Below are 24,119 nucleotides of genomic sequence, written 5' to 3'. Positions count from 1 at the left end.
TTCTTTTTCCCTCCTAAACTAACAGTTTAGGCAAGAAATCAGCTAATAGCTGATATTTTGTAAATATGGGTGTTTGTTTCATTTCTGTTCATTTATTCACTCATTTATCTTTTTGGGGGTAAAATTTTATTTCTTTGACAGAGCACAAGCAGGGGAAGTGGGAGAGGGAGAAGCATGCTCTACGCTGAGAGTGGGCTCTGTCCCAGGACCCTGGGATCAGGACCTGAGCTGAAGGCAGCCGCTTAACTGACTGAGCCACCCAGGCACCCGTATTCACTCATCATTCCGCAAACATTTGAAAACCTGATATAAGCAAGGCACTCTGGATTAAAAGAGCTTTAAGACATATGGTTTTGCCTTCAAGGAGCTATTCATCTAGTATAGAAGAATTTATACTGAGAATTTATTATTCTTACACTTCAGACACAGACATTAGCTCCCAAATCGGGTAGTAAACATATATAAACTTCGCCATAGGGGCACCTGGGTGGCTCAGTGGGTTAAGTCTCTGCCTTCGGCTCGGGTCATGATCTCGGGGTCCTGGGATCAAGTCCCACGTCGGGCTCTCTGCTTCCTCCTCTCTCTCTGCCTGCCTCTCTGCCTATTTGGGATCTCTCTCTGTCAAATAAATAAAATCTTTAAAAAAAGAAAAAATAAACTTTGCCATAAATATTTATGAAGAGAATTACTAGGTTTTCCTAAAAGCAACCTAAGATTAAGAGTTACCAATTAAAGATTAAAAGCAAATTTAAGAGTCCATATAGAATGACTTATTATCAGCAAGAGCCTCCAACCTAAGAGCCACATGTTTTAAGATTGATTTATTTGAAAGGGAGAGCGAGCATGAGCAGGGGAGAGGGAGAGGGAGACTCTCAAGCAGAACCCAACTGAGTGTAGAGCCTGACTGGGGCTCGATCCCATGACCGCATGAGATGTTGACCTGAGCCAAAATCAAGCATTGGACACTCACCCAGCCGAGCCACCTGGGTGCCCCTAAGAGCCCCATGTTGCTGGTGCTCCCAGGGGTTTTAGAGTTTTTGCAGTGGCGGGAACTCTGGACTAATTACCTCTAAGAGCCCCATCCACTCTCAGGATTGTATGAATTAGGAATTAACCCTGATTATCTTCTAGCCCAGTTCAGCTCATACCATCATGTCATGTGTAGATTCAATACTTAGTGATAATTTATTTTCAAGAGAGTCTGTCCCTCTGGGTCATTTAGAAAACGGGCTAGTGTTCTTTCTGTAAGGTCATTTTTGCAAATTCTTCCATGCTAATTAATGTTTGTTGGAATTTGTGCTCTATTTGGGCACTTAATTTTTTTGTTTAACATTTTGGCTTTTGTTTTTATGAATACTAATGAATAAGTTTAAGATTCACAGGAGATAATACTCAAACAGATGCAAACAGCTGCTTTTGATACTCCTGTGACTCAATTGAAACACTTCATGTCATGTCTCCTTGAAATGTTGTAGAGAGAAACACTAAAGGGGTCAGTAAAGCACGGAACGTAACAAGATCTTTAAATAATTTAGGGCTAGGTAATCTTGACATAAAAATTAACACTTTCTTTAAAATTTCTAGCCACTACTTTTTTTTTTTATTATTTATTACTATGTTCAATTAGCCAACTTACAGTACATCATCAGCTGAATGGGAAGAAATCTAGCAACTACTTTTAGTTAAACCCTGAGTTCTTCATTTTTTTTCCCTGATTGGTGGTCAAAGTGAATAGTTAGTTGACCTATGATTCCTCTCCCCCACAAAAAATTATTATAAAGGTAGTAATTTGATGCTGAAAATTATGGATACCAATCCTCAGGAAATTTATAGATCATCAGGGCTTCAGCTTTTAATAAGAAACAAGTTTTCATTTTAAATATTTAGAAGTAAAAAAACAAGGAATTCATCTTTGTCCTATTTCATCATTGCATATGCACCTATAATTAAAAAGAGAATAACAGTTTTGTTAGACTAATTTTGCAAAAGCATCCCGTGCCTCCTTGCCTTCCAGATGCTGTTAAACTAGCACTTCCAACCCATCTTAGCAAACTTTGTTGAACTTTGGGGCCTCATCTCGAGAGCTGCTTCCTCCTTGAAGGCTGACTGGACCGCCTTACTCTGCAGTGAGCACATTTTGTCCTGTGTGTCAAATTTATTATTCAAATAGGCTTGCAACTGCCTAGGGTATCTGTTCTCTGCCTACTTCAAGTCAGTACCACACTCCCCAAGGTTTACAGTGTTTTCATCTACCCTGTCTTCTCCATTCCTCACATGTGCCCAGTTCGTTCGTTTAGCCTTAGAGCCTTTGGTTTATGTATCCAAACCCCTGGGCCCCATATCAGATGCTCTCTGGCCTGCCCTCAGCTCCAGCCACAGGTCTAGCAACTGTTTCCATTCAGTCTTCGACCAGGATCTCAGAGAATACCCAGCACCTTCCTTTGGATTCCTGCTATATACCTTCCACTGTACCTTCACTGCAAGATTCCCACAGAATTCACTTGGTACAGTTCCCATGGAACCACCCTTAACCAATGGTGGACATTTGGCTGGCGGTTAAGTGTTTCCTCCTTTCATCCCTTGGGTAGACAGTTCTGAGCAGCATTCCAGAGGTTCCTCTTGGAGATCGACTACCCGTTGCCCATGGCTTCCCTCTTTTCTGTGTAACTCCTGCACACCTTCTGCATCCTGGGATCATTTCCCAAATAGGTCAGTTGCATGTAAGCTTTTGTCTCAGGCTTTTTTTAGAATCCAGGCAAAGACAGTCGGTACCCAGAACAGCTCTACAGTGCAGATCCTCAGGATAGATTGGAGCTGGTTTACTCACCTGTCAAAGCAATCAGCACCACTGCCATCTGTAGTCGGCAAAATGTTGTAGCCATTCGACACCAGCCCCCCTGCCCCCAGCCCCGCCATCCTTGAAGATGACTACCTCTGGAACTTGTGACTATGTTACCTTACTTGGCAAAAGCAAATGCGATCAGAGGGAGATATGACTGTAGATCGAGGGCCAGAGAGATGCAACACTGCTGGCTTTGCAGAAGGAGGAGGGCGATCATGAGCCAAGGAACGTGGGCAGCCTCTAGAAGCACACACAGCGAGGAAATGGATTCTTCTCTAGATCCTGCAAAAAGGAACCCAGCCCTGATGCCACCTTGGTCTTAGCACCGGGGAGACCTGATGTGGACTTGTTTCTACCTCAGAACTGTCAGATAGTAATTCACGTTGCTTAAGCAGCGACACTCGTAGTAATTTGTTAACAACAGGACATAAGGGGCTGTTGCTGAGCAGACGCTGACTGGCCCCGGCGTGTGGGAACAGCATGATGGCCACCCAGACTCCTGTCTCGGTGCAGGCGGACAAGGGCTGGCGGGCTCTCCCAGTACCCGTGGCGCTTGACCAGCAGGGGCCCGTGAGAAAGACTGTGCGCTTGGCTAGTTTTTATTAACTGCTTGGGAAGCCTGGGGTAAAAATACAGGCCTAGGTGAGCCAACTCCCACCTCAAGGCCCACTGGGGCTGGGGTTGAGGAGAGCCTGACCTCCCGCAGCCCAGGGAAAAGTACCAGAAAGAGGCCTGGGGTCTAACCGGGCGGTTGGCTGAGCTGCAGATGGGATGAAACACTGTCCTGACAGTTCTGGATCAAAGTCAGAGCCTGAATAGGAGCAGACTGGGACACTGTGGCCTAAGTTAGGAAAAACAGTGTAGATGCACCCAAACACGCTGACGACAAGGCCCCTAACGTGGGGTTGGCAGGAGCGGCTGTCACTATCTCGCGCTGTACTTACATGGTTTTCCGTCAGTGCCTTTGTCCAGCTCTGGAACATCCTGCACAGGGGAGCAAGGGCCCAGCCCGTCCCACTGCTCGCTCTTTCCTCCACACCTGGAAGAGTGCCTGGCCCATAGGAGGCTCTGGGTAAATATTTCTTGATTAAACAAATGAATGACTGCTCGAGGTTAAGAACAAGAGAGCAAATCTAGACTTGGTTGGAAGGGGGGGAAATGCATATCTTAAATTTAAATTTATTTAAACATTACAAAAATGTCTCCACCCAAGTTGTCCATGAAAAAATTTAAAAGCAGCAACAATGCTCTTGGATAATGACCAGGAGTTTAACGCAATTTATAAAATTGAACAAAATTTAGATGTGTGTCTTATGCCTCTATAGACACGGGACCCTTTCTTTAGGTCCCTTTCTTTAGGGTCCGGCAGCAGCATTATCGGGACGCTTTCCAAAGCCTTCTTCCTTTGCACTCTGTGCAGGACGATCCGGTAGACGCCCGTGATGGAGCTCCGGGCGTCTCTCCCTTGGTTGTTGCGGATGTGCTCTTCCGTAATACCCAAATGTTCTAGAGCGCTTTTGACCTCATTTTCTTCTTCTTTGAGGGTGCCGGTTTCAGACAGATGTTTGGGGTCCAGCTGGAAAGGCTCCAGAGGGGTGGGGTACGGCACCCCCTGCATCCACTCGTTGCTCATGATGGAGTCGATGCCGTGCCTGTCGGCGGGCACCGGCTGGAGGACCCCGCGGATGAGGCGGAGGCAGGGCGCCGACACGTGCGGGGGCACACTGTACGCGCCCTCCAGGATGCTCTTCTTCAGCTTGGCCACGGTCTCTGCCCGGAAGGGCATGGTGCCCGTCACCATGAAGTACAGCAGCACCCCCAGCGCCCAGATGTCCACGTAAACGCCCACGTAATGCTCGTCCCGGAAAAGCTCGGGCGCGGCGTAGGGGGGCGACCCGCAGAAGGTGTTGAGCATTTCGCCTTTTTTACTTACGGTGCTGAATCCAAAGTCACCCACCTTCACGCAGGTATTATTGGCATAAAATACGTTTTCTGCCTTCAGGTCTCTATGAATAATTTGGTTCTCGTGCTGTGGAAGGAGACATGGGGAAAAGTCATCGTTTTCAAGGTAGAATACCAACACGAAAATAATAAAGGCGTCAGTGGCTCTGATGTTTCACTGTGGTGAGGTGATGATGGGGGTAATAACAGCAGCTCCACGGATGTCAACTTAACTCAGACCTGTGAACCGCTCCCCGACCCCGGCCGGCTGCCCGGTCCTGACCCTTAGCAAACATGACACCCCCTCGAACAGACCAAAGCTTCTGTTCTTCCATGGGACAATGGCAGGAGTCTGTCCCACACATGGGACTTGGGAATTAGTGCCAGAAATGAACCCAGATCTTTCAAAACTGCATGTTCTGAAACACAGTGAAACTAATCTTTCCTATTTGAGGCCATAAATCTTTTTTTTTTTTTTTTTTTTTTTTTTCCTGGCTGAGCTGTCTCTTTAGGAGGGCCAACACCAAGACGGTTCAGAACCCTTGCTTCTTTGTGGGGGACCAAGGGGGCTCCTTTGTCTTTATAGAATTCAGTAGAAAGAAAGAAAGGCTATATTTGGCAAGGTTCTAGCAGCAGGTCCTGCTGTGGGTGGCAAGCACATGCCCCACCCCCACTCTCACGTTCTGGATCCAGACAGACAACTTGGGACCCCTGACGTCCTTAGTCCCCAGGGCTCTTGGGAGATGGTTTAATGTTACTTTGCTGGGCTTCCTGGGGTAAGAATCCAGGCTTTGGAGCCTGGTGGCTTGGATAATTCTGGGTTCAACAATACCGGCTGTGTAATATGTTTTTTTTCTCTGTAAAGTGAGACAGCGACAGCCGCCTGCACGAGTGCTGCATCTGAGGCGCTCAGCAAGGTCCTGGCACGGGGTCAACACACTCAGTGGAACCCGGATCTACATCCATGATCCTCTCTTCCTCCCTTCAGAGACCAGGCAGCTGGGAGAAATGTCAGGGCACAGAGCTACAGGGGACTCAGCCTGATTCTCTTTAGCTCTCCCACCCAATTTCCTTTCTACGGAGGATGAAGAAGACTCTTCCCATCTGTTCTATTGTTTGATGTGTGTCCTGCCCACTCCCTGGCCTGGGAAAGTTCACGGCAGCACAGGGCCACTTGAATGCCACCTGTGGCACCATGAGTCTGAAACACCCACCGCCGTTACAGTCGGGCTCTTCTCTCTTGCTCGTTTTTCCCCTCCCCTTCTCTCTCCTGATGCCTATCTTGGGGCTCCAGGTCACTAATTTCCCTCTAGTGATTGGTTCAGGAAGTCTCTGGTCCTAGCCTCACCCCACAGAGCCCAGTCAGAGGAATGAACTAGAAACAGGTTCTCAGCTCACACAGTCCCCAGACAAATGTTTCTTTTCTACCCTCTGGATAAAGAGGACAGCTCAGACTTGTGGACTAACGGATCCATGGAGGTGGTGGTCAGGCCCGTGCCTCCAGCTCCTCTGTGTGCGCACAATACGGCCAATGGCGGAGAGGGCAAGTGAGAACCAGCTCTTGGAGGAACTGGAGGGTGTGGTTTAGGAGTCCAGATTTACCTAAAGAAATAATCAGGGAACTAAGGTAAGAATAGCATCACCAAATGTTAAAAATCGGAAGAGCATGGAGGCAGCCAGAGCTGGAGGAACTCACCAAAGGCAGGAATGATCTGCATAAGCTGATGGGAGATTGAAGAATATTCCAGAGAGAGGGAAGGCTGAGCAGAGACATGAGGGTGGATGGGATTTGGAATGTGACATGGTTAGAGGGGACAGAGCGTCCTACACACAGACATGAAGACAGGGCCAAGCAGCAGAGAGGAGCTGGCTCTCTGGCAGTGGAGGACAGGTGTGGAGAAATGGCGGTGGCCAGGGCCTGATGAGGGTCCTCTTGTTACTGGGAGTGACTCCTGCCAACTGCCCCAGAAGCCAGGAGGCTGCCGTGTAACTGGAGATCCCTGGGTGTTGCTTCAGAGGCGAGTGTGATCTCATCCAGACTTTGGACTCTCACAGATGGGACGCCTGCCATCCCTCATGGGACTAAAGCCTCCTGGGACGCCCAGATGGTGGTGAACCAAAGCCCATGCTCCGATGCGGGGAGTATGGGAGTGAGACTCCTCTCCTCACCCCCACTCACCATGTGCTTCACAGCAGACACAATCTGGGAGAAGATGAGCTTGCTTTCCGGCTCTGAGAGCTTCCCTTCGGTGCTAATTTTTCCAAAGAGTTCCCCACCCCCTGCATACTCCATGACCAAGTGGAGCTTGGATAGGGTCTCCACAACTTCGTACAGACGGATGATGTTGGGATGGTGCAGTTTTTCCATGCTGGAAATTTCACGGGATAGTAGCCTTTGGGTTTTCTGGTCTAGCTTGGTCTTGTCCAGGATCTTAATGGCCACCTTTTCTGGGAGAAAAAAAAAAAAGTCAAAGGATGTGCCAGTGTTCATAGGTGCATAGAGATTTTTTGAATGGGGAGGGAGCTTGATTGGCTACTTTATTTCACTAGACACAGAGGGTGAACGGCTGTTCCCAAGCTCACAGAGCTCTTCAGTGGTGATGACAGCCGTTCTCGAGTTGACATCAGTCCTCGTCTCTTGGGTCAGGGTGAGTCTTCCACACACAGATTTTTTTTTTTTTTTCCACACACAGATTTTGATGCCAACTTCTGTCTTCCAAGGAAGTTTCAGTTTGATGATATTTATCTAATTTCCTGGATAAAGTGAAAGATTTTTGCTTAGCCCAGACAGGCCCTCCTGATCAGACCCAATCTAGGTCCTCTGCCTCGCCAGGCATCGCCCCTGTCCACAGATACTCCTGCCCCACACAGAACTGTAGTTCAACCATTACACAACCTCTGCTTGTTTCTGAAAAGGGACGGCAAATCGCAGTCTGGGACCTGTCCCCCATCTGGAACATTTCCTCTACCTGGCTCGCCACTGCTTCCCTGTTCTTTACGCAAGTAAGGCCTGATGAGCCTTGTGGGCTAGCCTCGGAACCAGCCTCTTCCAGGACATTCCGATGTCTGTGTGTTCTTTGTATGATGATCTCAGCACACTAGCCTCTACATGTTGATTCCTTCTCTGTGTGTCCCTCCTACTCCTTCTCTCGTGGCTACATTTTATCTGACTTTGTTCATGCCAAGCACGTAACATCACTGTGCAGTCCACACCGGCGCTCAGTATGTGCAGAGCCCCAGGAGGGCACGAGCCAGGATGTGGGATGGGTTGCCAGTCGGATCGTTCCAGACTGTAATTTGCTATTACGTATTGACAGTCCTCAGAATGGCTGCACATTTTGACCTAGCCATTTCATCTTTGGCAATTAATCTTTTTTTTTTTTTAAAGATTTTATTTATTTGACAGAGAGATCACAAGTAGGCAGAGAGGCAGGCAGATAGAGATGGGGAAGCAGGCTCCCCGCTGAGCAGAGAACCCAACGTGGGGCTCGATCCCAGGGCCCTGAGATCATGACCTGAGCTGAAGTCAGAGGCTTAACCCTCTGAGCCACCCAGGTGCCCCGACCTTTGGCAATTAATCTTAAAGAAATCATAATCGTCTGACACGTGTACAAGACTAGATGTGGAAGGAGACTTCCGTGATGTCAGGAACGGCATCCAGCCAGAGAGAGGGTTAAAATGATGTCTGGTTCATCTGTCTCTGTAACAGTAACCGAGCAGCTAGCCACATGATGTGGATCCTTATTAAAATGAAGAGATGTTCAATAGAGAACAAGTGAGAAAAAATACAAATACACATTTGCACACATATACACTTATACAAATTCAAAATACGAAAAGATCTGGCAAGTAATGCACCAAAATGTTTAGAACAGTTATTAATAATGGGATCATGGGTGGTTTTTTAAAAAAGAAATTTTATGTATATATATTCTCTAATTTTCCTACAATTAATTTATACGATTAACATAAATCATGTAATAGAAGTGGTCAATGTTTGAAAATGATGAAAGTACCCAAAGTAAAACAATTCATTTTTTGGTTCGAATTGGACCGGACTTTGTATTAGGTAAGGAAAGAAGGTTCCAGGAAAGTAAGAGAGAAAACAGGATTGCAGGGCTCCCTTTGACCCACTTGCAAAACAAGTGTTTTGAAGAACTTTGGCACAGTGGTTGTGGGCATGAAAACCGATGCAGCTGGCTTGAAATCAGAGCCCTGCTGGTGCTGAAAGTAGGTTCACTAGGGCTTCTGGAATGGAAGGGGGCAGGGTCCACTGGCGTCTGATGCGACCTCACTCACTCTGGTGGAGGCGATACTGGGGAAGAAGGTGAAGAGCCGTAAGGGAGAAGAAACCCTCGTGATTTGCATAACCTCCGCAGGCAGCGAGTCCCAGGGACGGACTCCCACCAGCGAGCCTGGAGGGGCATGCCACTGGAGCCTGGCTCGCGGCTTTTCTACCCTTCAGTTTTTAGGAGTAAGATTCACTCGAGCTGCTGCCCAGAAACAGGAGCTTTAGGTTTGGGTAGCGGATAGCTGAGCTGCTGTTGTAGGGGCTGGAATAAAGAGCACCATCCTTGAATCTGGCAGACGGCCTGCAGAAGAGCCCGCCCCACTCTCCCTTGATCCTGACCCCGACGTCTGCGAGAGCGAGCGCGCGTCCCCTCTGTAGCTTGGCCGGCGGCCACAGCCGGCCTCCCACACTGCGGGCACCCATGACCAGGTCATGGAGCGGTCAGGCTGCTGTCACAAACCTCTCTGGAGCACAAGCCTCCCTGGAGCACAAGCCTAGTCTTATTTCTGTTCAACGTTTGAGTGGCTGTTGGCAAGGCTGGCGTCCCAGGGTCTGGACTGGAGTAAGGCAGGAGAGGGACTGTGGGGGCCAGGGGGCGGGGGGTGGAAAGTGGAGTTTCTTTACACTCCATGCCCTGGGCACCCCGGGGCCTCATGCTCCTCCCCACCCGCTTCCTCCACTGTGTGTTAAATCAGATGCTTGCCATGCTTCATACCATGAAGGGATGATCGTAGAACCCACTGTAGAGGCCTGGGTCCTGGGAATGGTCATCAAATGGCAGAAACTGCCCTTCCAGGAAGAGTGAGGTCTCCACGTCCACTCCCCCGACGGGCGGTCAGTGAGCACAGCGGAGCACCCGCGTGCACCAGGCAATGAAGAAGACACTGTTCCTAGTCCAGTGAGGGACAAAGACTGAAAAAAGCCCCTATGACAAGTGCAGCCCAAGTGAGGGAGGAGTACGCCTTTCCGGGAAAGGACCTTTGAGCTGTGGCCAAGAGGTGGGCCAGGCCTGGGCGGGGGATGACGTGTGTGTTCGAGGACGTGAGGGGAGCCCACTATCCTGGACACAGAGAATGAGGGGAGTGGGCCCAAACCAGTCTTGTGTGGTCAGCAGCAGTGGAAAACCCAGGACCTTGGAGGCTTTTTCAAGAAAGGCAGACTATCTGGTGGACAGTGGCAGACAGTCTGCAGGTTTCAGGGAGAGAGAGTATGATCATCTGATTTCCAGGTCAGAATGAACACTCTGGCTGCACTGTGGGAAATGGATAGAAGACCTAAGAGCAGCCTGGTGGTTTAGATGGTGATTATAGCAGTCCCACAGAGAGGACCCTCTTGGTGCAGGCACTGGAGGGAGAGAGAGAGAGAGAGAGAGAGAAGAAAGTAACCCTCTCTTTTTCCAAATCTAGTAGAGAGTCTGACACAGGTCCCATGTAGTGGGCAACACATTCCTTAAACTAGGACTCGCAAACTCCAGTATCTCGAGGGGGCCAGGGTGGAGATAGGGTGGCACACTTATTGGAAGGCAATAGGGATTAGTGGGGACTGTGGAGTGCTGAGGAGTACATGCCCCAGTGCAAATGCCACTCCAGACAGTTGTCCCTATTTAGAATGGAGACTCAGTGTTGTCAAATCTGAATTTTTTCAAGAGAAGCCAGACATCATTTTATGCAAATGTTCCAATTGCTAAGTATCAGCAACAAATTCCCATTTTTAGACCTAGAGTGGACCAGCAAAATCTGTCTGTGGGACCAAAGGGAAAAGGGGAGAAAATAGATATCAGAACACAGAGTGCTGTGTAGAAAAGTTTGCCATGAGAAGAGCTGAGAACTTCCTTCCAGACACTCAGCCAAGCTGAGCCAACCTTACCATGAGAGTCTGGGTGAACAGAGATCAAACCTCCCTCTCCTTCCTTTGGTCCCCTGCAAGAGACCAAAGCCAACGGGCACCCAGAGAACGAAGGAGACTTGACGCAGCCTGGGGCAGAGAGCAGAATGAGGGTGGACAGTGGGTCTGGGGAGGAGGTGGAAGGTGGCCCGCACAGCAGGGTAACAGGGGACCGGTGTGAGAGGTGATGTGAGCATAAAGCAGCCGGCTGTGGCCCTAGTCTGGGGTCAGTGAGGACTCGTAGGCCTTTCTCTGGAATCTGTTAGCTAGAGGAAAGTAGAGGAGAAGTGGTAAGAGGAGGTTCTAATGGTAGGGACGTGTAGGAGAGATCTCGAACCAGGAAGAACCTGATACCTTAGGGTATTGGTCTATATAGCTTCTGATTGGCTTTATCAGTAAAACACTTTTGAGCACTACTCTAGTATATATATTTAGAAATTATATGCATGTACTAATACACACATTTTAAATACATATAAGCATAGATATTAAAAAGATAGAACGACAAACAGAAATGGCAATTCTAATATTGTCTTTCGTCATCCAGTGACTCATGTTGGGCATCCCCTGGGGAATGCAGACCCTACTCTGGAGACCACTCAGGGTCACCAGTGACCCCCAAGTTGCTAAAACAGATGGTCAGTTTTTAGGCTTTATACCTCCCCCTTGAAACACTTTTTTATCACTTGGTTTCTAGGGCAACACACACTTCTGACATTTCTCCTAGCTCTCTTTTGTCTTTTTATTACTGACGTGTAGTTGAATATGATGTTATATTGGTTTACGTTATAAATATGAGTATGATGTTTTATTAATTAGGTGGATCCGTAGTGGTTCGAGTCCCACACATGACCTAGCACTCACTGCCATAAGGAGTCACCGTACGACGTTATTACAACATCACTCCCCACATGCCCGTGCTGTGCTTTTCCTCTCCGTGGCTTATTGTATAACTGGAAGTCTGTACCTCTTAATCCTCTTTGCCTCTTTTGCCCATTCCCCCACCCCCTTGCCTCTGACAACCACCAGTTCGTTCTCTGCATTATTTAATTAATTAATTAATTTGTAAAGACTGATTTATTTATTTTGGAGAGAGAGAGAGAGCTTGTGTGCAAGTGGGGGAGGGGGGAGAGGGAGAGAATCTCAAATAGACTCCCTGCTGACTGTGGACCCCAACGCAGGACTCGACCTCACAGCCCTGAGATCATTACCCTGAGCCAAATCCAGAGTCTGATGCTCAACCGACTGAGCTACCCAGGCATCCCGTGGTCTCTGTAGTTAAGAATCTGTTTGTTTTGTTTTTAGATTTCACCTATCAGTGAAATCACATGGTATCTCCTGCTTCTCCTGCTTCCAAGTCTCACTGCGGTGTCCTTTCATCTCCATAGCCTCTGAATGTCGGCTACCTGAAGGTGCCGTCCTTGGACTCCTTCCCTGCAATCATCTCCTTAGTGATTCCAGATGTATAAACACATCTGCCTATATGATCTCTCCACTTAGTCATCTTAGTTTGGGTTCTGCCTGAAGCAGAGCCTGAGGCAGGGATTCAGGTGGACAAAGGAGGTAACCTGGGAAATACAGGTAGAAGAACGAAGAACGGAGATGGAAAGGAAAGATGGCCAGTAAATGGTGTGTTACTAGGCAAGTTAGTAGTCACCCTACTAAGAGCTACATGCCTAAATACCACGAGAAGAGCTGGGGTATTTATAAATCAACTACTGCCAGTGATTGGTTGTCAGCTGCTCAGGGGGATATAAATTCCTGTTTATTTCTGGCCTCCCGTGCATGTGGGAAGAGCAGGCTCCAGCAGGAGAGAGCCCAGAGGCTAGGAGATGGAGAGATTGGCTCGTGGAGGGGCGGGGGCAGGCTTGCACACACTGATGTGGTAAGGTGTTAGGAGACATGGGGGAGGGAGGAGGCACCCTCTGCCATATGTGTGTAATAGATGTGCAACAAGCATGCACAACAGAACATGTTCAGTACTGTGCTCCCCATCTCCCCCTGCCCCAGACCTGGCCCTCCCAGTGTCAGCAAGTGGACAGTCTAGTCTTACACTTGCCCAAACCACAAGTCTTTGAGTATCTGAGTCCTCTTTAACATTCCGCTTTGAATTCGTCAGCAGATCCTGTTGTCTGTCTCCACCTTCTAGACACAGCCGGAATCCAGCCGCTTCTCCGCACCCCACTGCTACCTTCCTGCTCCGAGCCACCGTTCCCTCTTGCCTGGATGACGGCCCTACGCTCCTCACTGATCTCTCTCTTTCTACTTTGACCCCTTGCAGTCTATTTTCAACCGAGCAGCCAGGGTGATCCTATTAAAACATAAGCCAGATCGCATCAGGTCTCTGCTCCCTCAGAGGGCTCTGGTTTCACTCAGAGGAAAAGCCAGAGTCCTTCCTACGACATAATGACCCCACACGACCCGGTCACCGCTGCCGCCTGGCCTCATTCCCCTGGCCATTCCCAGAGTACCACAGGCGTCCTGCCTCCTCAGGCGTGCTGTCCCCTCCGGCTGACAACGCTCTCCCCCACATCAATGGCCAGAGACCGTATTTCTTTCAGGTCAGGGATTGCCCCCTCAGTAAGGCTGTCCTGGCCAACTTACCTAAAATGTGGCCTCACTGTTTCCTATCCTCCCCCTCGATTTCCCTCTTATCACTTGTCACTATGGAACAGAGTGAGTACTTTCCTGGCTTACCTTTGTCTGTCTCTCCCCATTGGAATATAAGCTCCTTAGGACAGAGGTTGTTGTCTGATTTGTTCATCATTGTACCCCCAGTCCCTAGAAGAGGACCTGTTACAGAGTAGGAGCTCAACAACTATTTGTTGAATGAATGCTCTCACCAGCCCCACAAGAACCAGGTGAGGAATATTATCACAGAGTAAACGCAGTTTGGCACCGAGCTTTATCATTTACCATTTTCTTTGTTCCAGGCACCTTCCATGTTCTCATGGACTCTTCATAGTCCTGATTTTTAATGGCCATACACCTTCCATCCAGCGTATATGCCTTCATTTACCTGACCATTCTTATATTGTTGGATCACATCAGTGATTTCCAGTCCTTTGCACTAGAGATAACACTATAAGGAGCATTTTTGGGTTCCAGTATTTCTATTATTGGACTTATTTTTAGGATGGGTTCACCAAAGCCACTAAGTAACCATTTTTAAAATGAGAAAACAAGCTTTACTTGCTGTTTTAATGAAGGTTGTTCAAGAGGAGATATTACATCTTTTAAGGCTGTGGGCCTTCTCTATGAAGCTTGACTCAAGACTGCGTTAATCTCTAGTCCTGTCTGCCAAGAAGGGACCACGGAGAGGACCTACCAGAGGACACTGCTATGCATTGCTTCCTCGAAAATCTCTTCTCTGCTAGGTTTTTATGAGACGTTCTACACTAATTTAATTCACCAAATACTTGTTGAATAGTTATTATTTATAACTACTGGGGAGAAACTCAAAATGCTTCAATGACACCAAGGAGCCTATAAGTGGAAGACCCAAGATTTTCACTATTCCCTGAATTTGTTAAGCCCCAAATCTTTATTTCCTATTCATACTTTCTTTGGAGCTAGAAGCTGGCTGTTGGACTCCATGTCAGTGCCTCCAAATTTTTACTCTCAAATCCCGTTTCTTCTCCTATAGTCACTCCTCACTGCTGAGTCATTAAAGCTAGAAACCTGGGGGTCACCTTCAGAACCTTTTCTCTTTTCCTGCTCTCACCCATGCGACTCACCACAGGGTGTTCCGGTATCCTGAAATATTTCTTAAGTGCTTCCTTTTCCCTCCATCCTTTCTGTCACTTCTTTGCTTTGTTTTTAAAATTTTTTGTGATGTGGACAAATCCTTTTTTTTTTTTTTTTTTAAAGATTTACTTATTTTAGAGAGAGAGTGAGAGAGATCGGGGGAGGGCCAGAGGGGGAGAGACTCTCAGGCAGACTCCCTGCTGACCATGTGTTGAGCCCAACACAGGGCTCAATCCCACGACCCCAAGATCATAACCTGAACTGAAAGCAAGAGTCAGACGTTCCACCAGCTGAGTCACCGTGGTGCTCCTCTGTCACTTCTTTAGTTGAGATGGACATCGTCATTCATCTGAACCATCAGACTAATATTTTTTCTGACTTCTGACTTTTGTCACACTCCAATTTGCTTTCCTCACTGAAAACTAATCCTATTAACCACCTGTATGAATTTCTTGCTTACAGTTCCTCAGTGGCTTCCCCATACCTAAATGACAAACCCCAAATGTGCAAGACTCTCCAGGGTCTAGTCCCTGCCGGCCTCACCCTGTGGGTCTTGCTCTTTATTCCTTTTAAACCTCCAATGGCTCCCCTCCCTAGCGCATAGGTCCTTACCCTTCATAAACCTCAAGGCCTACTGCGAGCCCATCCTGCTCAGGACCCTCTCCGGCTGCCCTCGGGTGCACGGAGCACACCCTTTGGCTTTACCCTGTGGCAGCTCCTACAATTACAGCCAGTCTCCATGACCTACCTCGAGTTCCCAACAGGCTAGAATTCTATCTTACTCATCTCCCTAAGGCCCAAAACAAAATGTGGGCCCAGGAGAGTTTATTATATTTTTAAAAAGGAAGGGTTGGGGGGGTATGAATGAACAGATGAATAAGTCAATTGAGATGAAAGAAGGGTTCTAGAAATGGGAGACCAGACTGAACAGGAAGACCAGGGAAGAGGAGGTCAGGAAGGGCAGCGACAGAGAAAGGAACGGGCACCCGTGGCCTCATGTACTTTTGTTTGTGACAACAGATGGAACATAAAATATTCAGAAGCCGAGTGCATCATCTCTTTTGAGAAATTTCTAATCAGCTTAAAAGGGGACTCCTAGCTGCCCTATCGGCTTGCCAGGCCCAGGGAAATCTGAGCTGTTAGCTATAAAAATAAACTCCAGCCAACAGGGGCCTCTCCTGGAGCCTTCTTCCTAGAGATCCATCCAGAACAGCTGGGACCCTTAAAAACTACCATCCTAGGGGGGCACCTGGGTGGCTCAGTGGGTTAAGCCTCTGCCTTCGGCTGAGGTCATGATCTCAAGGTCCTGAGATCGAGTCCTGCATCGGGCTCTCTGTTCGGTGGGGAGATTGCTTCCCCCTCTCTCTCTGCCTGCCTCTCTGCCTACTTGTGATCTCTCTCTCTCTCTCTCTCTCAATCTCTCTGTCAAATAAATAAATAAAATCTTTAAAACAACAACAACAACAATAAAAACCTCCATCCTAGGAGCTGCTCCCAGCACCCAAACCCTCTGCTTTCCTGAGACCCCCTCCCCTGTCTCATCTAGGTTGCCCATACTTCCTAGAAAACCTGATGACAATTCTGGGCCAGCTGGCTTTGTATGAGGACCACATTCATACAATCACTGTCCATGTGACATGGTCTGATGGGGCCGGGCAGTGGGACAGCTGTTTGAAATTCCCAGCGTGGCTTTCTAAGCTGCTCACTAAGCCACTTCCATCTCTCCTCTTTCAGAAATGAAGATTTTGGGGATGCCTCGGTGGCTCAGTTGGTTAAGCAGCTGCCTTCGGCTCAGGTCATGATCCCAGCGTCCTGGGATGGAGTCCCACATCGGGCTCCTTGCTCGGCAGGGAGCCTGCTTCTCCCTCTGACCCTGCCTGCCACCCTGTCTTCCTGTGCTCACTCTCATTCTCTCTTTCTCTGACAAATAAATAAAATAAATAAAATCTTAAAAAAAAAAAAGAAAAAGAAATGAAGATTTTGGAGGCATGGGGCATCTGTCTTTCCATTCCAGTCAGCCCAAGGTGGCTAAATGTCCCCCTCCTTCTCTCAGGCCATCTCCCAGTACCTGAGCCCCCTTTCTCTTGCCTGACAGCCCTCACACCCCTTGACATATGGGCTCCCCATCCCAACTCCCTTCTCAGCTCCTTTCATTGTCACCTTCCAGCTGCTTCCTAACTAGGGGCCTCACCGAAGACAGAACCGCAGAAGAGAGGTGGGTGCAGCTCTAGGACCAGGCCTTTACAAGATGGGCCTACAGGGGAGGCCCAGGAGTCATTTTTCAGTTGCTCAGTGACCGGACTTTACATTATCTGTTGCTTAAACTGTCTCGTTAAGTCAATTTTCCCACTGCCTGGGCTTTGGGCCTTCCTCCCCTCTTTTGCACATATGCCCCACAGCCGGAGGGTGACGGCGAACCTCTGACCCGCAGGCTCGCTGGGGCAGCTCGGCAGTGCGGAGCACATGTGGGGGAGGCCACTGACGCGCCCAGCTTGCACAGCAGGAAAAGGCCATGTTCTCTGGAACTCAAGGAGCCACAACTCAGTTTCGCAAGGCAGCCACGGAGAAGCCTGTGGCATCCGAGCAGGCAATGGTTACCTAAATCCCATTTCTGCTGCTTGTCTCTTCGGCCTTCCTCACCCAGCAGCCTGTCTCCAGGCTCACACTTTCTGGCTCCTGGCTCGTGCTGATTTCTCGCCTCCGCCGCTTATTGCCCCCCATGGTGGATGTGTCCCTCGATTTGCTGCGCTCTCTGCTACTCCCCCCCCACACACCAGTCAGGACCTCAGACTCTGCTGACATGGTCATGGGGTCATGGGACTCGCCACCTAGAGGCTGCAGCTGACTTGATGAGGGCGTGACCTTGCACTCAGCAGCGGCCTGGTGTCCGCTGGCTGGGGAGCAAGGGCATTCCCGGTCAGCTGTGAGCTGGACGAGGCGAGCAGTACGGAGATGGGTAGTAACGCCGGGAGACCGTGCAGACGGGTGGGGGGGGGGGGGGTCAGCAACAGCCATTCCCGGCCAGGAGTCTTCTGAGTGCTACACGGAGAAAGCCGCTCTGGAACGAAGTCTGAAGATGGAACATTTTCATCAAGGGAAGTAGAAATGAAAAACCGTGAGGCCCCGGAGAAAGGAGGGGTGGAGGGAGTAAGAGCTTGCAACTTGCTCTGCTTCTCCGCTGTGGGCGCACGGGGCTCCCCGGTTCACGATGCCCCGCTTTCCACGTGCTCGAATGTGAGTGCGCTTCTGTTCCATGAACCCAGGGATGAGTGACTCAGCAGGCCCAAAGAACCTAGACTTTTCTGAAATCAGACTAATATTAGCATTTAATGAATACTTACCGGGTGCTCTGTCTAAGGCACAGGGTAGGTATTCAATATGGCACATGTTTAAGTTTTACTCATGAAGACACTGAGGCACAGAATGATACAGTCACTTGTTCAATGTTATGCAGTGAGAGATAAAAAAAAAAAATGGGAGGGGCGCCCTGGGTGGCTCAGTGGGTTAAAGCCTCTGCCTTCGGCTCAGGTCAGGATCCCAGCGTCCTGGGATCGAGTCCCCGCATCGGGCTCTCTGCTCAGTGGGGAAGCTGCTTCCCTTCCTCTCTCTCTGCCTACCTCTCTGTCTACTTGTGATCTCTGTCTGTCAAATAAATAAATAAAAATCTTTATTAAAAAAAAAAAAAAAAAGAATGGGAATCCCACCCAAGTCTCACAGATTGCAAGCTAGTAACTTCCCACAGTATTTCGTGCGTGCCCTTCTGCTACTTAAAGACACAGCTGTCACTGAGGCACTGAGCAGGGAGACGGACTGGCAGGAAGGAGGCTGCAAGACAGACTCGGGCTACTTCCGCAAAACAGGGGGACCAGAGGAGGTCAGTGCTTCCCGGAGGGGAGCCTGTAACACTTGTGGGGCGCGGAATGATTTTCGTGCAGGGGACCCGCCTTAGCCAGCCCTGAATCACTGCCTAAAAACACCATTCCTGTTAGAGTTAGTCTATAATTCTCCTGAGTAACACAAATAGAAAGTCTCAGATTGGCTATTGGCGTGGTTTACTTTCTACTACTTGGCGATTTTCCCTGAAAACTTCTTGAAAGTTGCTGATGAGTGAGAGTCAATGGTCAAAGTTCTCACCATACACAAAAAAATCCTAACTCTGTGAGGTGACAGATGTTTGAAGCAACTTCATTGCAAGAATCATTTTGCAACATATACAGATATAAAATCACTACTATGTATATCTTAGCATGCCCAGTGTTATATGTCAATTATGTCTCAATAAAACCGGGAAAATACATAAATAATAGAACTTTTACATTTGTTTGCATAGTACCTATTTTTACCATTACCTTCTACTCAGAACAAGTGACATTGGTTTTTCATTATATAAATAATATTACATTTCTTTTTGAAATAAGTTTATTTGAATAAAAATATTGAGTTGTACCCATGATGGCTACTATGTGCCATGTACTTTATAGATGTTGTTTCTGATTTTCCCAGCAATTCTAAGAATCATTCTCTCTATTTTATGGCTGAGGCAACTAGGGACCAAAGAGGAAGTGCCTAGTAAGGGACTGAAGCAGGATCTAAAACAAATTTGCCCGGTTCTGAGGTGCCTAGTCCCTCCACTGCCCCCACAATGTCTCCTCGCCACTGGAATCCAACACCTGAACCCACACTCGGGAAATGGCTCCAAGCTGGCCACAGCCGGCGGCCTTCGCTCGGACTCCTGCCTCACGGCCTGTCTGCTGCACTGGACACGTTCCTCTCCCGGTTTGCCTTCACCCACCTTCTCCTCTCCCCTTCCTGATCATGTCTTCTGCCTCAATTTCTGGCCTCTCTCTCCCCGTGCCTTAGCCTCGTCTCTCATTCTTGCTCTAGACCATGGGTCCCAGTCAGATTCTCGTTACAGCACTAGATCTGCTTCTGCGGGTCAAGTCGGATGGTCCCCGGCTGCATTCTGTACCTGAGGAAGCACAGGCTCCCAGAAGTACTGGCATTTACCAGGGCAAGTCGGGAGAGTAGCCGAGACGTGAGGACGTGGGGACCCAGACACTTGGTCTCCGAGCAAGATGGAAGGAGACTTGGAGCCCCCATGACGTGGGAACACATGTGCACACGCATGTGTATGTATGTGCGGGTGTTTTTACGTAGGGGCCAAATATAGGGATGGGATTGGGGGTCAGAGAAAAAGAAAACCAAAGACAACTCTAATATAAGAAAAGAGGCGCCTGGAGATACGGTAGTAGGCTGGGGCCAAGGTGAGAAAATGTCGCGGGGACAGTGTGGAGTCCGTGGGCTTTAGGAAGTTGGTAAATCATACCAAGTTGCAAGTGTACTTTTCCTGCCTTCCAACTCCCTTATGAGCATCTCCAGGCTTCAGCTAAGTTTCAGGTGACACGGAGAAGTGCCCACTGGGCACTGGGCTTGGCCAGCAAAGGGCTGCTGGGCTCTCTGCATAGTTCCTCCCTGAGGCCAGAGTGGCAGGCGCTGCTGGTCTGGGGTCCAGAGTGTCCAGAGCCAGGCCATCAGGAGGCTTTGGTAGAGAGCAAGGAGCCAAGCAACAGTGAGGGGTATGCAGTAGATGGGAGCAGAGAGGGTCCTGAGATCCAGAGCCTTTCCTCCAGATATAATAGAAGCAGCCTTGGGGAAGGAGGGGCGCCTGAACCGTCCTGCTCACGGACAGTGGTGACCTGGGAGGTCTCCTGTGTCATCCTGTCACACACACACACACACACACACACACACACACACACACACAGGTTATAAATAAGGATTTGGAAGATGAACTTTCCGGGCACCAAGCCACACCCACCCCAGTGCTCCAAGGCCTGCCTGGAGAGGACAGAGTCCCCTCACATGAAATGAGTTCATCCATGCGGTATGGTGAAAGAGTTTTTAGAGTCAAAATCTTTCAAGATTGAACTGCCAAAACAATATTTAACTTCTTTTGATCTCAGTTTCCCTATCTGTAAATGGAAATAAAAATACTGACCTCACAGTGTTCCTGTGAAAATCAACAGAAGGTAATAAAGGAAGGTGTGAGGGGACAAGGCTTGCGACGCTCAGGGCCTCGGGGATGTCACTTCACCCGCTGCCCTGGCCCTGGCCTCCGAGCCCCCTGCCCCAGACGAGCTCCCGGTGCCAGGGGAGAGGATCCTGGAAGGGCAGATCCTACCTTTGGTTAGGGAGTGAATCCCGAGCTTGACTTGGGAAAAGTTCCCGCTGCCGATCTCCCCTCGGATCCGGTAGAAGCCAATCCGTTTCCCCAGCGTGATCTCCCTCAGCACCTTCTCATCTTGGGACAGGTCCTGCGTCAGCTTCTCAAAGGGCGTCAGCCGGCGGGGCTGCCCGTGCTCCTCGTCCTTGCCGCTTTCCACGCTCTCCCGCCGATCCCACCGGGCGTAGTGGGGGGTCACCAGGCCGCCTCCATGCGCGTACACCGCGGTCATCGTCCACCACAGGCTCGCATCTCCGTCTCGGCCGAGAGGCTCCGGTGGAAGGCAGGTGAGGAGCGGCGCCAGGGCCAAGGGGGTGGGCGAGGGGAGTTGGGGCCGGTCAGAGCCTCGCGTCGGTGACCGCCGGCCTGCAGAGCACGCAGTCCCCTTTGAGGCTTCAGGGAGACGAGGGCAGAGGCGGACAGGCCGGCAGAGCCTGCCCCGCCAAGCCGAGAGCTGCCCCCCTCACTGCGGACATCCCACCGCTTCTTCACGGTGCACGGCCCAGCGCTCGCGGTCCGGCGGGCACACACCCAGTCACCATCACCGCTTTCCTGTCTGGGCTCCAGGAACCGTCCAGCGGCCCATGCGGTCTGATGCTCTGTGGTAGGTGCCCGCACCCGAGACAAAGGCTCCAGTTTGCTATTTCCTTTGACGGCCTGAGAATCTTCCACTCTGGTGTGTAAGGGCCCCTCGGAGGCCCCCAGGTCCCTGCTGCTGGCCTTCAGCTCCGACCCCCTTCATTTTGCACTTTTCCTGCTGGAGAGTTGCAGGGCCCCCCCCCCCGGGGCCCAATGATCTGAACCCCAGGAAAGAAGAAACTTGCAAATCTGCCTTCTGGTCACACGGGCTGCCTGCCGGGCTGCCTGAGAAGGATTAAGTCCCTGCGACGTCACTTTAGCCGGCCTTTATTTAGATGAGCCTTCCTCTAAGCCGGCGAGCTGTCTCAAAAATTTGGCAGGTGCTGATTCATCCTGAAAACAGAGAATAAGAAAATTTACTTGCCTATGCTAATGTACTGTACAGGATTTATAATGAACATGAAACTGCCTTATAAACATTGATCTAAAAAAAAAAAAAAAACCACTACACAAATTTCAGTTATGACTCTCGGTAGTAAATGTTTGATTATGTATGATTTACTAAGAAGAAAATGTACACACACACACATATACACACACTCCCTCAAGCTACATTTTAGAAAAGACTTCACAGCCTGTAAATATTTTTAGCAAAACTATTTTTCTGTTTCTTGACATTTAGGAAAATATGCATGTTGCCTTGAATTGCTTTAAAGCCAGACTTTTAAAATAATGATATAGCACTAATGATGATAAAGATTTCCTATTAATACAGTTTTCAAAAATTCTTACACTGATTTAAATAACAATGTGTGTGTTATATTTCCTGTTACCCTGTATGTTTTTGTATAGATTTTCCTAGATTGGTTGCTCCCACTCTCTTTACTTGCCATTTTATGACAAAGGCTGATTTTTCTCCCAGCCTTATTTTCTGGGGATTTCTGACCAGGTTTTAGCCTCCAGGCCTGAGAACTCATTCTGAAGGTGCAGAAACGGGGGGTAGTGTTGCTGGAAGATAGAAGCTTATGGCATCCTCAGTGAAGAAATCCTGTCCAGCAGGAACATCGTCATGACTCTCCTGCATCCTCCAGGAAGAAATCATCTCTTTCCCACCACACTCTGTGCATTTTCCAAAATGTCTTATCTCCATGAAGTGGGCACAGGGTGTAACTCATCTGTATGTCTTGCTTCCCCCCTGTCTCCCTCAGCATGTCCTACATAAAGAAAGTGGGTTGAACTTGATTTTTGGACTGGAGCATGGAACTAAAAACCCAAGAAAACATGAGATTGCCATGGAAATGTAAATTTTGAATTCTGTTTGATGATATCACATTATTACAATTAAGTACAGAGTTTCTTATATTATTATTGTGGTTTAATAGGGGGTTGCCAAATAAAGATAAAGACAGGAAAGAGTAAACTGCCACCCAGCTCCATTCCTTTTTTGGGACAGGGTTTGGGAAAGCTAGAAGAAGGGTAAGGAAGAAAATTTTAAAAGGGACCAGGTATTAGCAACCACACACACATCTCTAGGTTAGAGTTTGATTAGGATGTCTTAAAAGATGTTCTCAAGATAAAAGATCCTTAATTAACTTGAGGAAAATCTACTCATTGGTTCTTAAGCTTTCTGGGGTCACATGCTCCTTTGAAATTCTCACAGAATCTATGACCCTGTCCCTTAGAAGTTAAAAGCATGAGCATATAATTTGCATCCAATTTTAAGGGGTTACCAGACCCTCTGAAACCCATCCTTGGATTAAGAATCTCTAGGAAGATCAAGTGGCCCTGGATCTCCTCAGATCCCCGGTGGACAGTTTCCACACAGATGAGAAGCGGAGTGACACTCATTATAATTCTGACATTATAAGTCTGCGGCTTTACCTGAATAGAGAGAGCAAGGATTTTAGACAGGAACCAGTACTTTAACATCCTCGTGCTCCAGCAGGCTCTGTGAAGAACTTCTTGGGTCTGAGTCCTTCCTGGGCATCTCTGAGAGCACCTCACGGCCATGCTGTCTCTGCCGCTCACCTACCTGAGCCCCAGCCTATGAGTACCTGCATGGCAAGGACCTGTGCCTTATTCTAGCTCCCAAAGCTCAGCCCATTCCCTGACACTTATCTGATAAATGTCCGTTGAAGAAAGACGAATTAACTTACCAATTTATTGGTAATTTATTGACCATTACGTTTGGGTATGATTTAGTAGAGGTAAATATTTTTAGTTATAAGTGAATTCCGCTGTCCCAACACTTACTGGAGTATCTCAGAAATCTTATTTCAGTCCATATTTCCAAGGCCAGAGGTCCCTTCTGCTGGCTGTTGGGATTCCTGGCCTCACCTTCTTGGGTAGGTGAAAGCTTAGTCAGAATTCCACCATCCCACAGCGAATTGTTAGGGGGCTGCTTAGAAAAGCAAAACTCCCCCATTCTTGCTCCTTCCAAAGGATCAGCTCTCCCCAGTCACCCACGCCTCACTCATGCCTCCTGGAACCTGTTCTTTGACTCCCCACTCTTGGTCAGGTCTTCTCTGCTTTCCTGGAACCTGCCCCCAACCGCACCGCCCTGCCCTGTGCTCCTGATTTGGGCTCTGTTTCTTCAACTCTGTTCAGGCCTG

At 48.8% G+C, this 24,119-nt stretch overlaps 1 protein-coding gene and 1 long non-coding RNA gene across 7 annotated transcripts in view; one reads left to right on the top strand and one right to left on the bottom strand.

The window, feature by feature from the left end:
* Window positions 1-80: 80 nt before the first annotated feature.
* Window positions 81-24,119, bottom strand: part of NIM1K (NIM1 serine/threonine protein kinase) — a 64,016-nt gene continuing 39,977 nt past the window's right edge. For 3 of the 4 annotated variants that reach the window (XM_059173920.1, XM_059173919.1, XM_059173921.1), the window contains 3 exons: window positions 20,887-21,900; window positions 6,963-7,231; window positions 81-4,871 (listed from right to left, as the gene is read on the bottom strand). In XM_059173920.1, coding sequence (XP_059029903.1) covers window positions 4,122-4,871; window positions 6,963-7,231; window positions 20,887-21,160 — 1,293 coding nt within the window. In that variant the 5' untranslated portion in view covers window positions 21,161-21,900 and the 3' untranslated portion in view covers window positions 81-4,121. The remainder of the gene's footprint in view (window positions 4,872-6,962; window positions 7,232-20,886; window positions 21,901-24,119) is intronic. The other variant, XR_009353769.1, reaches the window with a different exon arrangement.
* Window positions 9,570-16,614, top strand: LOC131831718 (uncharacterized). Of its 3 annotated transcripts, none has more exons than XR_009353771.1 (3): window positions 9,570-9,636; window positions 12,264-12,370; window positions 16,440-16,614. It is a non-coding gene; the product is annotated as an uncharacterized LOC131831718 (long non-coding RNA). The 3 variants fall into 3 exon arrangements; XR_009353772.1 differs by lacking the exon at window positions 16,440-16,614 and adding an exon at window positions 13,108-13,187; XR_009353770.1 differs by lacking the exon at window positions 16,440-16,614 and adding an exon at window positions 13,081-13,160.

The sequence above is a fragment of the Mustela lutreola genome, chromosome 5, assembly GCF_030435805.1.
Source record: "Mustela lutreola isolate mMusLut2 chromosome 5, mMusLut2.pri, whole genome shotgun sequence".
NCBI classification, from domain to species: domain Eukaryota; kingdom Metazoa; phylum Chordata; class Mammalia; order Carnivora; family Mustelidae; genus Mustela; species Mustela lutreola.
This window is presented reverse-complemented; position numbering and strand designations above follow the sequence as displayed.